This window comes from Panthera uncia, assembly GCF_023721935.1.
Source record: "Panthera uncia isolate 11264 chromosome B3 unlocalized genomic scaffold, Puncia_PCG_1.0 HiC_scaffold_1, whole genome shotgun sequence".
NCBI classification, from domain to species: domain Eukaryota; kingdom Metazoa; phylum Chordata; class Mammalia; order Carnivora; family Felidae; genus Panthera; species Panthera uncia.
Window position 1 is genome coordinate 33002132 of NW_026057582.1, and position 14646 is coordinate 33016777.

The window sequence follows — 14646 nt, forward strand, 5'->3', positions numbered from 1 at the left end:
AACAAACTTTTAACCAGCTTCCTTCCTTCCTCAACTCTCTGCCCGGCCAGCAAAGCTGCAGTGAACAATGTAAAACACTGACCCACTGGAAAGTCTGCTTCCCAAATAAACTCCCCCAGATAGAGAGTGGTCACCTCAGAATCTCACCAGAAACAGGGGCTCTGGAGCGTGGATGGGAATGCCCTTTTGTGGCTTAGGTAGTTTTACAACAGCTTCAGAAACGCTGCTATAAATGCTAACAGAAATGCTTTCTTTGGGTTTCTGACCAACCGTTACCCAGCCGCCACCCTCCAACCCAAGCAGTGACGGCCACCGTTGCCTTACCTGGGTCTCCCTCCCCATCCATCAGTTTCCCAATGAGCTGCTCATAGGCAGTGCCAACCCGGGCACTGCTGCCACCTGCAGCCACCGTGAGGTGGTAAAGCCACGTGTCCTGGAAGGGGATGGAAAGCCATCTGATGAGACTGGAGTGGGAAGAATGGAGGCAAGAGCTCCAGAGAAGCTTCCTTGAAAGGGTCAAACTCAGGGTAAAGTTAGGCTAGTTTGGCTGACACAAGTCAAGGCCAACAGTCTCTAAGAGGGAAGACCTGGGATCAGGTGAACATGAACCCAAGTTTCTACGCCTGAGGTGCTATCTCACGGCCCCAGTGGAGAGATGCTGGTCACTGAGAGTGAATTCAGTATGAGGAATAGTGCAACCAGGGAATGAATACTAGTTGCCAAAATGTCCAGAAGGAAAGAAACTTGAATTTGGGGAGGTTGAGAAAGGAAAAGGGGAAGACAAGAATCACAGGACCAAGCTTGGCCATGGAGGCCCAGCCCCCTCCCTTACCTTTTCATGCTTGGTGCCAATGAGGAGGTAGGTAGGGCTGTGCTCTCGGGGGTGAATCACCAGGGTGCAGTGGGAGGAAAGCAACTGCCTGGTTCCGCCAGCCTCATAGTCTTCGTCTGAGTCACAGGATCGATCTACTTCCTCTATGCATGCATCCCGCACAGGCAGATGGCCCAGGGGTCGCTGCGAACATGAGCCTTCCATGAATGGGAGAGCCAGCAGGGAATGGGGGAGTGTCTTCTTTCTGAACCCAAAGTCCCTGCTGGGCTGGGCATCATAGATGTGGCCTGGTCACGGATGAGGGAGTTAACTACAGCTCCCTGGCTGAGGCTTGCCTGGTGAAGCACAGATAGACCCCACAGGTGGAATTTGTGGGCCATTCAGTCTAGAGGGATCCAACCAGCTGGCTTCGTGCTTGTGGTGGAATTAGATGGGATAGAGGGAAAAACTGGGGCCTTGCATTAGGAATGTGGTCTGGAGAAAGCAGAGAGTGGGTGCTATCAGGAAGCCAGGGAGTACCTTGTCCTCATGGCTCCGATAGTAGTAGAAGGTTCTCCCAACAAGAGCACACCAGACCAGCTTGGAGTGGCCATGTTTTACCTAGAAGACAGAAATTAAGACAGCATTGTGAGAACCAGGTAATCCCAGAAGTAAATCCAGGACTGGCAAAGAGAAGCCACAGGGAGGCAGATCTCAAAACCCCTGGTCAACTCAGGTCCTTAGTGGAGATGCCACCCAGACGCCCTAATAACAGAACCAGCCCTTTCACAGCACAGGTCCGTGGCGGGTACCCTGTAACACCCCACTCACCCTTGCACTACATGCCGTTAAAAGATTAACCAGGCCAATCAGATGTCCTGTTCCAAGCATATGGACACAGGAAGAACTTGCTAGTCAGATCTATGGATGTTGAGAGGGAGGGCAAGGCCACCCAGGGCAGGCATGGGATGCTAACACCCCTGGGAAAACATAAATCACTAGGGAACAGCAAGTGCACAACAGACAGAGGAGAGTGACAGGAGCACAGAATGAAAGGGGAAGCAGACGCAGAGACAGAGCCAAGACTGCTGAGCTTGCTCATACGAGGGGCTTTGCTTCCTGATGGCGTTCTCATCTAGTTAATGTGCTTCCTTGTTAACTTCCATTTTCTTGGGGTTAACAGGAACTCTGCTTCTCACAGCCAGAAAAGCCCTACCTCAAACACCTTTAGGGCAGGTCTGGGATGTTCTGTCTTTGAAGGGCCACACCTACCTCGCCTACATCACTCCCTCCCACCATTCATACTGAGGCACGGTAGATGCAGGCAGGGGTGGGCAGCAACTCCTAATAACCTTGAAATAGGTACAAGACATTCCTTTCCCTCCTGTCTTGATGATAACTGTTGTGCTAACAACTCTGGTCTCTGTTTTCATTCACCGACACTTTGTGAGGCCAACCAGCTGATCCCTGTGAGCAAACTCCTGCAGACAGGAGCTGTAAGGAGGGCAAGACCCAGGCTCCTGGCCCCCTGGCTGTCGGGGCCCACGTTCCACCCCACCAGCTCCTCCCATACCTTAGTCAGCCAGCCCTTCACGGTGGGCTTGATGCCACCCTGCGGCAGGGCCAGAGGCCCAACGGCCTGGACCTTCAGCAGGCTCTGCAGTACTCGGATCCACTCCTCCAGCAGGCTGGGTGAGTCAGCCGTCAGGTAATAGGTTTTCTTCTCAGAGATAAGCTGTGGAGGGCAGAGTGGGGGGCCAGCGGCAGGGAGACAGGAGGATGGAACGCCAGGGACCTGGCTCTGAGGTGGCACAAATCCCTGAAACCACTGGGCCTTCCTTCTTCCCACCTTGGGACTCCCTCCCTTCTTTTCCTTATTGTTTTCTCCCCGTCTCTCTTACCTTCACTCTGTCTCTTCTTCCTTCCCAGTACTCACAAATTAGGATCACATCCAAATGTGGATGTGATGTCTTTCACACATGCTCATTTTGCCTCATCTTTGTCTCTATCATAGTCATAGCCAAACTTAGCACCTCTTGTGTCTAAAATCCTAGCTGCTAGCAACGCCCACCTGGAATGTCTGTGCACCCTCCCCTCGAACAATTTGGCAACGGGAATTCAGTTCCACTTGACCTTGAGGTTTCCGGATGACATCACTCTGTAAGACAGGAATGGGGAGGAAAATGGTATGAGTCTTCTCAGAGCACATCATTCTCCTTTCAGATCTTACTCCAGGCCACAGGCAGAGGGGAAAGTGATTCCTAAGCTTTCCTGGGCTGTGGTATGATGGGTAACTTGTTCTGGATCCCAGTTCTAGCTAAATGGAGCAATGATTAGAGACATGGATCCTAACCCAGGCCTCAAAAAGCATAGATTGAGCCTTTAAAACTGGGTCAGAAGCCACCAGGTTATTACAGAGCTATAGAACCTTTAAATTCTATCACAGCCTTTAAACCAAGTGTGGAAATAAGTGGCAAATATATCCCCATTACCCTTCCCAGTGTGCCTGCACACCTTACTAATCAGTCACAGCATACTACTCATTGAGTGATACAGGCCCAGTATCCTCAACATGGTGTTCAGACAGTCACGGACAATCAGCTGGAGTTGCACAAGAGACACCGTCCTTTTGCCTTCCTGAAAACATTACTGTTGGTTCCCCAGGGATGTCCTGTCAAACTGGAGCCCAACATCCAAGGCTTCCTAATTCCAAACTGTACAGGAAGGAGGTGGAGGAGGTAATGCATTCTGTTAGGACAACCCAGATGATGTGAGGGCAGCCTGCAAACAATTTCTTTTACAGGACCAGGCATTAGAAGAAATCAGTTTCTGAAGTAAGAAGGAATCACCCAGCCAACTCATCTAGAACTGCCTTTGTTCCGTGCCTGATTTGACTCCAAGAACCAGTAACCAGCCTCATGGCCCCATGTAAGGCTCAAAGCCTTGGGTGCCCAGCCAGGTCGCCTCTCCCCACCTGCCAGACCTAGCCCTCTGGCTGTGGGCCATACCACCCCTCTTCCAGCCCATCACAGTTCTGAGTTTGGGGTGGGGTCCTTTTGACTACCGTTCTGGGGAAGGAGGGTCTCACCGGGGACTTGTAGTACATAATCTGTCCCTGTCTCAGGACAAACCAGCGCCTCTTCCATGTCTTCACCCGGCTCCCCATTTTTAGCAAGTAGCCCGACTTCTCCAGGGACTCCTATGGGGGTGAGAGGGTATAGGGGGAAGAGGGGGAGACAGAAAAAGGGAATCACTTGGGGTTTGTAGATGTCATACAGGACAAAATGGCCCAGTTGAGTCACTGCTTTGTCATCAATTAAAAACCAATTCTTGAGTACCTACTATATATATTTTCAGGGTACCATGCCCTGCTAAGGGTTCAAACAGAACTAGCCTAAAGCAAAGGTGGTCCCGCTGTGGAAGGGTCCTGCTGGCTGGGGAAGACAACACCTGACTGTGAGAAGGTGGCAGACCAGGGGCTGCATGAGGGAGAGAATGGCCAGGAAGGGCTTTGGGAAGAGCCAAATCTGGACTGGCCCCGGAAGGAAAAGTCAGCTTTCCTTCAAAGACAAGCTAAGAGGAGGAAAAGGCTATTGCAGGCAGCAGGAAGGGAGAGCGAGGTTTGGGGAACAAGGGGCACATCAGCCAGGCTGGGGCAGAGGGGAGATGAAGACACAGTGGCATGGTGGTGTGGGACAAGCGCTGGGGAGTGAGTGATGTGGGTCTGTGGCACAGCTCTGGGCCTCAGTCTTCTTATCTGTAAAATGGGGTTAACAGCTCTGAGAGGATGGTGAGGACACACGAGACCAGGCATGAAGAGCACTGAGCATGGTGCCTGGCACACTGTAAGAACTCAGCTCTCAGCGTTCCAGGGCCAGCATGGGGTTAAAACGAAGTAACTCAGTGAGCCACAGTGTGCTTTCCCACTGGCCAGCCCTGGTTTGCTAAGGAGCTCACCAGCCTCCTTCTCCTTCCTCACAGGGTCTGTGTGTACTTGATTTCATAGCTGCACACCCCCCCTGCCCGGCCCACTCCTCGGGGCCTCACATCTGTTGCAGCCCTCTGCCCCAGCCCTCACCATTCCCCTGGGAGCCTTCATCTCACAGGGATCTGCTCCCACCCTGCCCGGATTCAGCCACACTCCCAGCTTACCCCGCCCAGGCCCAGCCCCTCGGTGGAGTAGGACGAGGTGCGCTGTAGTTTGTGCTCAGGCTCTGAGTAGTCACTGTCCAGCGAGCAGGCATCTGGGGGGATGGCGTAGTCTCCCTCAGAGCTCAGCGAGGACATGGAGACGCCTGCTGAAGAAGGAGTCGTCAAGGCCTGGATCCCAAACCTCTCCCAGCTTCCACAGTCCGGGAGCTGCAGAGCCTTCCTCACCGACCCAGGACCTTTGAGTCTGGAGTTCAGGGTCATGGGCAGAGATCAAGCAGGGACTCCCGGATACGCCCACCCAGGGGAGGAGGTCAGGGTCTGCTTGCTATACCCCGCACCTTCCTGCTCCCCACTCTGTACCTCTCTTGATGGCCCGAGGGCTGCCCAGTCCACTGGTCTTCCTGGACTCAGAGCAGGGGACCGAAGTTCGGAAACTCGCCTGAGAGCTGCAGTCATCGTCAGACCCAGAGGACTCGTCCACAAAGGGTACAGTGCTGATCTGCGTGGCTCTCTGCAAGACAGGCCCCTCCCCCACTGCAGCTCCCCTTGCAAAACAAGCCCCTTCCCATGGGCACTTGTACTCTGGCTCCATGTGCCCAGGGTGTGGCCAGCACAGCTCTGACCTTACTCTCCTCACCTCCATGCTTCCCCTGGGCCTTCGGCGCCCCCACACCAGCCTCTGTGGTCCCCAAAGGAGCTGCCCCATCTAGGCTGAACACCTGGCAGTGTGACCCTTGCTCCCACCACTAGGGGTCCAGAATGCCACTCCATGGGCCAAGTGTGAGACAGGAGCTTTAAAAACGTGTGGGGATAAGGAAACAAGAGGCCATCTCAGTGGGCAAACATTTAAAAAGACCATTTCAATGCTGGTGAAAGTGTGGGGGAAAAGATATTCCGTAGTGTGATAGAACCTCTCAGAAGGTAATTTGGTACAACCTGCCAAAATTTAAAATATGCGTATCATTTGCCCATAAATTTCACCTCTAAAATTCTGTCCTATGGAAGTACATATACATTATATGTAAGTGCACGGAGATATATCTGCACATTGATGTTCATTGCAACACTGATTTTAGAGAAAAACAGAAGACCTAAACTGTCAATCAGTGGAGGACAGGTTAAGGTGGCTATGGGGCATCTACACCAAGGGGTACCAGATAGCCCTAAAAGAGGAAGCAGAGCTGTGCATGGAGGCATAGCAGGAAGATGGGAGTGTGAACAAGCAAAGGGTAGGACGTGTGTAATATGATCCCCGCTGCGTGCAAGCATGCGTGTGACAGAGACACAGACACAGAAGATATTTGCAGATGCATCAGAAGGCCTCACAGAATAAACATTAATGATAGCTGCCTCTGGAGTGAAGAATTAGGGAGAAGCAATGTGAAAGAAGATTTCACTTTTGGCTTTCTCTCTCTCTTTTTTTTTAATGTTCATCTTTGAGAGAGACAGAGCACAAGTGGGGGAGGGAAGAAAGAGAGGGAGACACAGAATCTGAAGCAGACTCCAGGCTATCAGCACAGAGCCCGATGTGGGGCTTGAACCCACAAACCATGAGATCATGACCTGAGCCGAAGTGGAAAGCTTAACCAACTGAGCCACCCAGGTGACTCAGCTTTCTGATTCTTCTATAAAAAGTTTTACAAAGTATTACTATCTTGATCTCAAAAACCAATAACAAAAGGAGACAAAAATGTGTATGAAAACATTATGTTGCAGTTAAACCTGATTTTTGTTAAAAAAAATAGATATGAAATTAATGTAATATTGTGTGCCAACTATACTCAAAGAAAAATATATAGAGATGTTATGAATGTACACATAGGAATATATGTTTGAACACATACGAGAAGTTCTGGAAGAAGTCCTCCCGGGACAGACGTGTGAAAAGATGGGTAGGAGAGGTGGAGCAGGCATAGGCCTCACTTTAACCTTCCACTTTGCCCATGATCATATGGATCAAGTTTTTGTAAACATACAAGTTTTATAATTAAGATCTAATAAATAATAATAAAATTACATATATATGGGTGCTGAGCTCCCTGCCCAGAGTCACGTGTGTGCAGAAGCCTGACCCTAGAGCCCCACTGAATGAATGGGGCCTCCCAGATGGCACACCCCCTCCTCGGATAGCAGCTTCTTACCCCCTTCAGGGCTGTGTAGACAGGCACGGTGACATTCTTGTAGACAAGGCCAGAGAAAGGCCCAGGGGACGCAAGGGCAGGAGGGCTTGAAGCTGGAGGGGGTGGAAAAGAAGGATGAGTTTAACTCAGATGCCATAACTCACTCAGGAGCCTGCGGTAGCAGAGACCTGGGCAGACTGAGGAGGAGATCCATGGAGAGTGTTCTTTGAAAGAGCACTCCAGGCGACAGGCAGGGTGGCAATCCTCAGCATGGGGGTTGAGAATTTCTTCAGTCCCACTCGTGTGAAGGTGAGTTACCAACCATGAGACTACGGAGCCCTCACATCACTGTGGGGATTCAGTGGCTGGCTAGTGACTCAGGAGCCAGAGGGGGGGGATGCGGTTCATTCAGGGGGCTCATCTAAATCAAGGCACGGGGGAGATGTCCCGCCCCCTCCCAGTCCTGGGAGCTACAGAGGGGAAGCCAGTGCAGGTGGGAGGCTGGGTTGGAGGACCCCGCCTCTAACGTCTCCTCCAGCTCTGTAATTGGTGTTCAAGGCCATGCTCACTCGGCATGTAATGAGCAACTCCTGTCTGCACAGCTTCCTTTCCCTTAGCCCTGGCTGTGATTTCACTGAACCTCACCTGTTGGGGGAGGGAACGGGGTGCCTGGATGGAGCACCAGGTGGCCCTCAGAGTGTTACTCAGAGTCTTCTCCCTGCATGCCCACCCTGTCTACCATTTGGGGCTCACTTGGGACTCACCGCAACAGGTGGCAATCGTTCTGGGAGATGCGTCTGAGAGCCGCATGCCAGCCATAGCCACCGCGTAGATCCGGCTCTCCTGGAATGGAAGACCCCAGAGGGTCAGAGTCCAGCTCTGTGCCCAGCCCAGCACCTCCTGGGTGTGGAGGTAAAAGGATGGCTGTGGACCTAGGTCCACATCCACGTTTGGCCAATTACAGCTGGGGTAATCCTAGGCAAGTTACAGTTGAGCTTCCTTTTCCTCAGCTCTGAAGTGGAGATAATACTCACCTGTCAGGCTGTTACAAAAATCAAATAAAATCATTAATGGAAACATCTAACACCTGGAATATAATCAGCGTCCAACAGACACTCAGTTCTTCTCTTGTCTCCACACAAGAAGTTCAAGAGGAGAGGGTCAGTGACCTGTTTCTCTGCATCTTACCCATTTTAGAGGTCTTGGGTCTCTGGCTCTCACCCCTGGAAGCTGGAGTGTTGATAATGAGGAAGTCAGAGCCCCATGGCAAAGGCATGCCCTTTTGTAAGCCAGTTGTTTGGAAGCTAGGACACAATTTTTTCCAGCACTAACAACGTTACATTCATGGTTAGGCCCAACCTGCAAAGCTTGTCTAAGCTCACCTGGACCCTGAATCCCGCTGTAGAAGACACATCGACGAGAACCCTCACCCTCAAGTTCTCCTTTACCCCTTGGCGTTCCTGGGTCTGAAAGAGGCCCACAGGCCTAGGGAGCTTTCCTAACAGTTTTGATCAAACAACCCAGAGGCTCTGCCTGTGCTTTTCCAGATCTCTTTTCTCCACTCAAGGCAAAGAGAAACAAAGACCTTCTCAGGTGACAGGAAAGTCACAAGGACTAGGGAAGGTGGGCCTAGCTGGCTCAGGGAGGCAGCGGGGCTGGGGACTGGGGCTGGAAGGGCCATGAGGTGCTAGTGGGATGTCCCCCAGAGAGGAGCAGCAGCTCTGGGGCACGTGGGGGAGAGAGGGCTGGGTGGGACCTCCCCTGAGCTGAGCAGAGGGATGGGAAGTAAGAGACAGGGTGGTGAGGAAGGGGATCCCAGGAAGAGACTGGTCCTGCCAGTCCTGGTCACGGAATTCCTTTAACTTCACAGACAGAATGTAAGCAAAGCTCGAGGGATTTGGGTAAAACAGACTTGGGAGTGTTTCACAAAAGTTATCGACTGACTGCCTAACTCACAAGGTTGTTTTGAGAATCAACAGAAAAATGGCTCTGCACGCTTGAATTGGTGAAGCAGTATATTTGCCTCCTTCCCCTGAGAAATGCCCTCTCAATTTCCAATTTCTAGTCTTGATTTCCTCTCAGATGGTCACTGCCCAGGTGGTCCCACCTGAGAAGAGAGGGTAGGCACCTATCTTGTGTTTCTTGGGAGCAAGTTACAATGAGGGCTGTGAACAGGAGACAGCTCCTCTGTAGGCTGGTATGGCCAACTGCTGGGTCCCCAGGACCCAGCTGAGAGCAGGGAGGGCCTGTGGGAACACCTGATACCCCTTCAAACCTTCATCCCCAGAGCTTCCCTGATGTTCACATGGGGAAAATGTTGTCCAGAGCATCTTATATTCACTCCCTTTTCCTCTTGTGTCGTTCTCCTCCTCCCCCCAACACCCTCTGAACCTGTACAGGCAGAACACAAGAACTGCTCTGAGCCATCACGGTGGACGGCTATATTTTGGCAAAAATGGCAAAAGTGAGCAGCATGTTTTTCTGGTAACACCTGCTAAGCCCTCTTGTCACATCCCTTGCCAGAACGCTCCCTCACTGCCTGCCTCTGCTTTTGGATTCTAGCGCATTTGTAGTTACCAGACAATAATGAAAAAGAGGAGGGACGGTCTGCGGTGGTCCAGCCTGGCCTGGCCCTGCCCTCCTTTCCAACATCCTCTCCACTGTTACCCTGCCCACCCCTTTGCTCCTTCTCTGCCCACTCCTTCTTCTCCCCTCTACCTCACCCTTCCTCTTGGGGAGGTGCCTTGTTGATGTTCCCATGATCCTGGAGCTTCAGGGACAGGTCAGCAGCATATGGCCTGAAGACTGTCCTAGCCCTCCCCAGAGGCCCCACTCCCAGGCATGGCTGTGTCTGCAGCCATCAGGCTCCCTTGCAGTGATCAGTGCTGGCCAGCAAGCACTGCTAAGGATGTGACCCATATGCCTGGGGTGCTGAGGCTCCCCGGACCACCAGCATTTCAAAAGGAGACCCCGGAAGATGCTGCTGAAAAGGCGTTTCTCCGAACAGTGGTGTAAGGTGCTATCGCCCTGAAGTACCCAACCGCCACCCCCGTACGTACCCTGCTCCCTGTGCTGCCAGGAGCCTGACACTCAGACGTCTCCTACCACCTGCCTCACACGCATCCAGGGGTCCAAGCATGAGTAAGAAGCTGACATCTGCACTGTGATGTCCCCTAAGAGGCAGTACAGCTGGAAGGTGAGAGCTGGGCTCTGGAGGCAGCGGGGCCCACATTCAAAGCCTGGCTCCTCACTGACTGCTATATGACCTTGGGCAAGTAACTAAGTCTGTGGGGACAGCAGTTTCCCATCTGTAAGAGGAACAGCACCTGACTCCTCACACAGGGTCCTGCACACGTGCTGGGCCCTGAGCTACACACTCCACACCCAGTATCTCATCTCATCCTCCACACTCCCTATACAACCTCATTCATGTCCACCCACCGCCCCCCATTTTTATTTTAACTGTTTATCGTGGAAAATGCCAAACAGACACAAAAGTGGAATGAAGAGAATAAAGAATGACCTCATGTAGCCATCACCCAGCTCTGTAAAGATTAATGCACGGCTGGTCTTGTCTCCTCGGTGTTCCCCACGCCGGATCATCGATTCTGAGGCAATGGCCCCAGACATCACCTTCTCTTATCCAGTGTTACAAGTAAGGAAGCTAAGGCTCGGAAATAACAATCACGGCCAACACTTACTGTGAACCACCACCGCAGGCACCTGCTAGCACATTCAACCCTCACCACAGCCTGGTAAGGGAAGTACTATTATCCCCCCGTGACAGATAGGGAAACCGAGGCGCACAGGTTTAGTAACTAGCTCAGGTGACGCGGTTAGCACTTCCACCCTAGTGGTTTGATTCTGGCACCTGTGCTCTTCACCACGGCACTGCACCACCTCAAAGGGTCGCGGAGATTAAATGAGAAAATGTGCACAAAGCGCCCAGTTTGGTGCGTGGCACAGGCTCCTAAATGACAGCCAGCCACCATCCAGTCACTCCTGGCCCCACCCCCTGCCGGTTGGCCGTGAGGATGAGAGCCTCATCTCACACTTGGCGTGAAGGCATGAGGCTGTGCTTCATGAGCAGCTCTGCCGCTCTGCCCAGCTCCCAGGTTGTGCCTCTTACCCAGGATGGAAACCGGTGCAGAGGGGGCGTGGGAGGTTTGTTGCCCAAATCCACTTCCTCCGGCTCAGCTCTGGGGGCCTTCGGGCTCTTTCTTTCCTCCTTCTTCCCGGCTGGGGGTTGCTCCTCCATCTCCATGTTTTCTGGTTCCTCCCGGAGCTCAGCTCGGGCCTCCACCTCAGGAAGGCTGGAGGGGTGGAGGGCTGAGACGGTCCCAACCTCAATGCTCACCACGTGGTTGAAGGGCCCAGGGCCCACCTGGGGCTGGCTGTGGTGCCGCTTGACCAGCTGGATGCTGTCCCGGGGGTTGCTGGGGGCCCGCACCTTCGGGAGAGTCAGGCTGCAGCCCGGACCACCTTCCCTGGCAGAGTTCTTTGTCCCAGGGAGTGTCCCACCCTGAGCAATGACCAGGCCCTCACCCCAGGAAGCTGAACCATGTCTGTGGGTGCGAGACTTCACACACAGCCGGCGGGGAGAGCCCTCTCTTCCCAGACGAGGTGGAAAGGTCTTGGCCTCTGATATTTCTCCAGGATGGACCATGATGGAACTCGAATCCTCCAAAGAAATTCCTGCTTTAGGAACACAGTCCTTGCTCTGCAGAGCACCTGTAGAAGGTGCAGGCATAGCTGCCTTCAGGGCACCCTGGGCCTGAGGACCACGGTCCTGCCCTGTTGGCTGGGTCCCTGGCCCTGAAGAGCCAGAATCCTGCTCTGGGGTTTCCTGGGGGGCCACCAACAGCTTTCCCGAAGGTGCCATCTGAAGAGCTGTGGTTGGGGTGAAAAACAGGCATATTGAGAGCTCCCTCGGGTTCAGCCCACGCCCTAACACACACACGTGCGCACATGCACGCACTCACATACACACACTCACATACACACACAAAGCCCGGCCTACTGACCTTCTAGAGCATCTTGAAGGGCTTCCACCTGCTCTACCAACTGCTGATTACTGCTCCTCAGGTGCTGATTCTCCATCTCAAGCTGCCCAAAAAGAAAAATAAAGATTTAGAATACTCAACCTACAGGTTCAGGCATAGAATTCAAAATAAGATTAAAAATCCTTTTTTAAGATCAAATCTTTGAAAAAAGAACACTTGGTGCCCCAGTAATCCAGGGCTGACCCTCCCAGGGAGCCCTGACCTACCCCCTTCCTCTGTGCTAACCAGTTTGGGTTGAGACAGAAGTCTATTTGGCAGCCCCTGCACCTTTTCTAGATATTTTAACCTCTTTAAAAAAAAAATGTGAAATGTAATACACAGAAAACTACATATCACATCAATGAACAGCTTAACAAATGACTGTGAAGCGACTACTCATGTGATCACCACACAGGTCAAGAAACAGGAATCTGCCAGCACTGTCAACAACAAATTGCCCCTTCCTGGCCATGTGTTTCTCCCTTCCTACAAAGGCAACCACTCTTCTAGGTATAGGAGACTCACTTCCTTGCTTTCCGGGTTTCATCATTGAAGTATGCACCCTCCACACATTGGCTTAGTGGCACCCATTTTTGTCTAAATGGAATTACACAGTATGTGCTTCTGGGTCTGGCTTTTTAAAATTTTTTTTAAATATTTATTTTATTTTTGAAAGAGAGAGAGAAAGACAGAGTGTGAGCGGGGGAGGACCAGAGAGAGAGGGAGACACAGAATCTGAAGCAGGCTCCAGGCTCCGAGCAGTCAGCACGGAGCCCGACGTGGGGCTCGAATTCACAAACCGTGAGATAACGACCTGAGCCAAAGTTGGACACTTAACCGACTGAGCCACCCGGCACCCCTGGGTCTGGCTTCTTTTACTAAACTTATTATCTATGAGACCCATCTCATGGCTGCTACATGTTCTTCTGAATAAAACCCAACCCACTTTTTGGAGCACCTTTTAGCAAACATGGAGGCAAACCAGGTATCAGTTCTGTTCCCAAGCACTTGTAGTCTAGCAGGTGACCTGAGATGTGCATCCACAGCAGGACACGGGAGGCAAAAAGAGCCAATACCTCCTGCACGTATGAATCACTTGTGTCAGGACAGAGGAAGAAAAGTTGATGTTTGTCCTCTTCCAAACTTCAAATCCCTTCCCTTTTGTTTTGCTTTTTATTTTCTGTTGCGAGTATCACTGTAGCTTCCAGCCCCAAGTTTTCCTAAATTAAGCTGCAGCAAGTGATGAACTACAGAAATGAATGGCTAGAGGTGGAAAAAGCAGGACTGGGACTATCAGGGGGCACCTGGATGGTTCAGTTGGTTGGGCATCTGACTTCGGCTCAGGTCATGATCTCACAGTTCATGAGTTTGAGCCCTGTGTCGGGCTCTGTGCTGACAGCTCAGAGCCTGGACCCTGCTTCAGATTCTCTCTCTCTCTCTGTCTCTCTGCCCTTCCCCTGCTCATGCTCTATCTCTCTTTCTCTCTCAAAAATAAACAAACATTAAAAAAAATTAAAAAAAAAAAGGCACTGGGGTGGTCAGGGACTGGGGGATGAGAGAATAGAGGACCTAGGGTCTAATGGATACACAGGTGCTATTTAGGAGTAATGAGAGTTTTGGAAATAGACAGTGGTAATGGTTGCACAGCATTGTGAATGTACTTAATGCCACTAAATTGTACACTAAAAATGGTGAAAATGGTAAATTTTATGTATATTTTACCACCACCACAAAAACCACTTGAAAAGAATGGAAAGGACAGAGGAGGAAGTGGGGAGGGTAGACGTAAGGGTGTGTGTGCTTTCAGGAAGAAAATGGCATGACACCTCAGAAGTGAGACTCACTCCTCCCCAAACACAAAGCTAATCACGAGCTCTAGGGAAGCCCAAGCACCACAGGAGGAAGGGAAAGGTGAAAATGCCAAGTCTCAGGGTTTAAGCTAAATGGAGGAGACATGGTTAACACAACGGAGGTCAGTCAAGGCCCCACAAACAGGAGGCAGAAAAATGCTGGGATGGAGGGACCCCACTCGCGTTGCATGTGCATTCCAGGCTTCCCGAGATGAGTTTTCAACTAACCTCTGCTAACTTCAGGGTCACCCATTCTTTGATCTTTGCAGCTTTTTCTTGGACAACTTTTGCTTCTTCAGCTCTCATTTGCTTCTGCAAGAAACAGAGGGCCTTTCATTAGTCATAGCAGCCACCGGTTTAGTGAACAACTGGAGGTGGGAAGCCCCAAGAAGGAATATCAAGCAATTAGAGGGGGGTGATCTGATGGAAAAACAATAAATCCATTTACGAATTTTAAAAATACTCTTTTTTTTAACATTTATTTATTTTTGAGACAGAGAGAGACAGAGCATGAACGGGGGAGGGGCAGAGAGAGAGGGAGACACAGAATCGGAAGCAGGCTCCAGGCTCTGAGCCATCAGCCCAGAGCCCGACGCGGGGATCGAACTCACGGACCGCGAGATTGTGACCTGAGCTGAAGTCGGACGCTCAACCGACTGAGCCACCCAGGC

General features: G+C 51.6%; 1 protein-coding gene across 2 annotated transcripts in view; it reads right to left on the bottom strand.

Annotated features, from left to right (window-relative positions):
- The window catches only part of PLEKHH1 (pleckstrin homology, MyTH4 and FERM domain containing H1), a 53307-nt gene that overhangs the window by 12432 nt on the left and 26229 nt on the right, over nucleotides 1-14646 (bottom strand). The window contains exons 5-17 of one of the 2 annotated variants that reach the window (XM_049612614.1): nucleotides 14204-14287; nucleotides 12108-12189; nucleotides 11213-11973; nucleotides 7848-7926; nucleotides 7105-7196; nucleotides 5324-5474; nucleotides 4964-5106; nucleotides 3900-4010; nucleotides 2883-2969; nucleotides 2385-2546; nucleotides 1352-1432; nucleotides 833-1015; nucleotides 325-433 (exon numbers count right to left, since the gene is read on the bottom strand). In XM_049612614.1, the coding sequence (XP_049468571.1) occupies nucleotides 325-433; nucleotides 833-1015; nucleotides 1352-1432; nucleotides 2385-2546; nucleotides 2883-2969; nucleotides 3900-4010; nucleotides 4964-5106; nucleotides 5324-5474; nucleotides 7105-7196; nucleotides 7848-7926; nucleotides 11213-11973; nucleotides 12108-12189; nucleotides 14204-14287 (2125 nt within the window). Of the gene's footprint in view, nucleotides 1-324; nucleotides 434-832; nucleotides 1016-1351; nucleotides 1433-2384; nucleotides 2547-2882; nucleotides 2970-3899; nucleotides 4011-4963; nucleotides 5110-5323; nucleotides 5475-7104; nucleotides 7197-7847; nucleotides 7927-11212; nucleotides 11974-12107; nucleotides 12190-14203; nucleotides 14288-14646 lie in introns of both variants that reach the window. The other variant, XM_049612613.1, reaches the window with a different exon arrangement.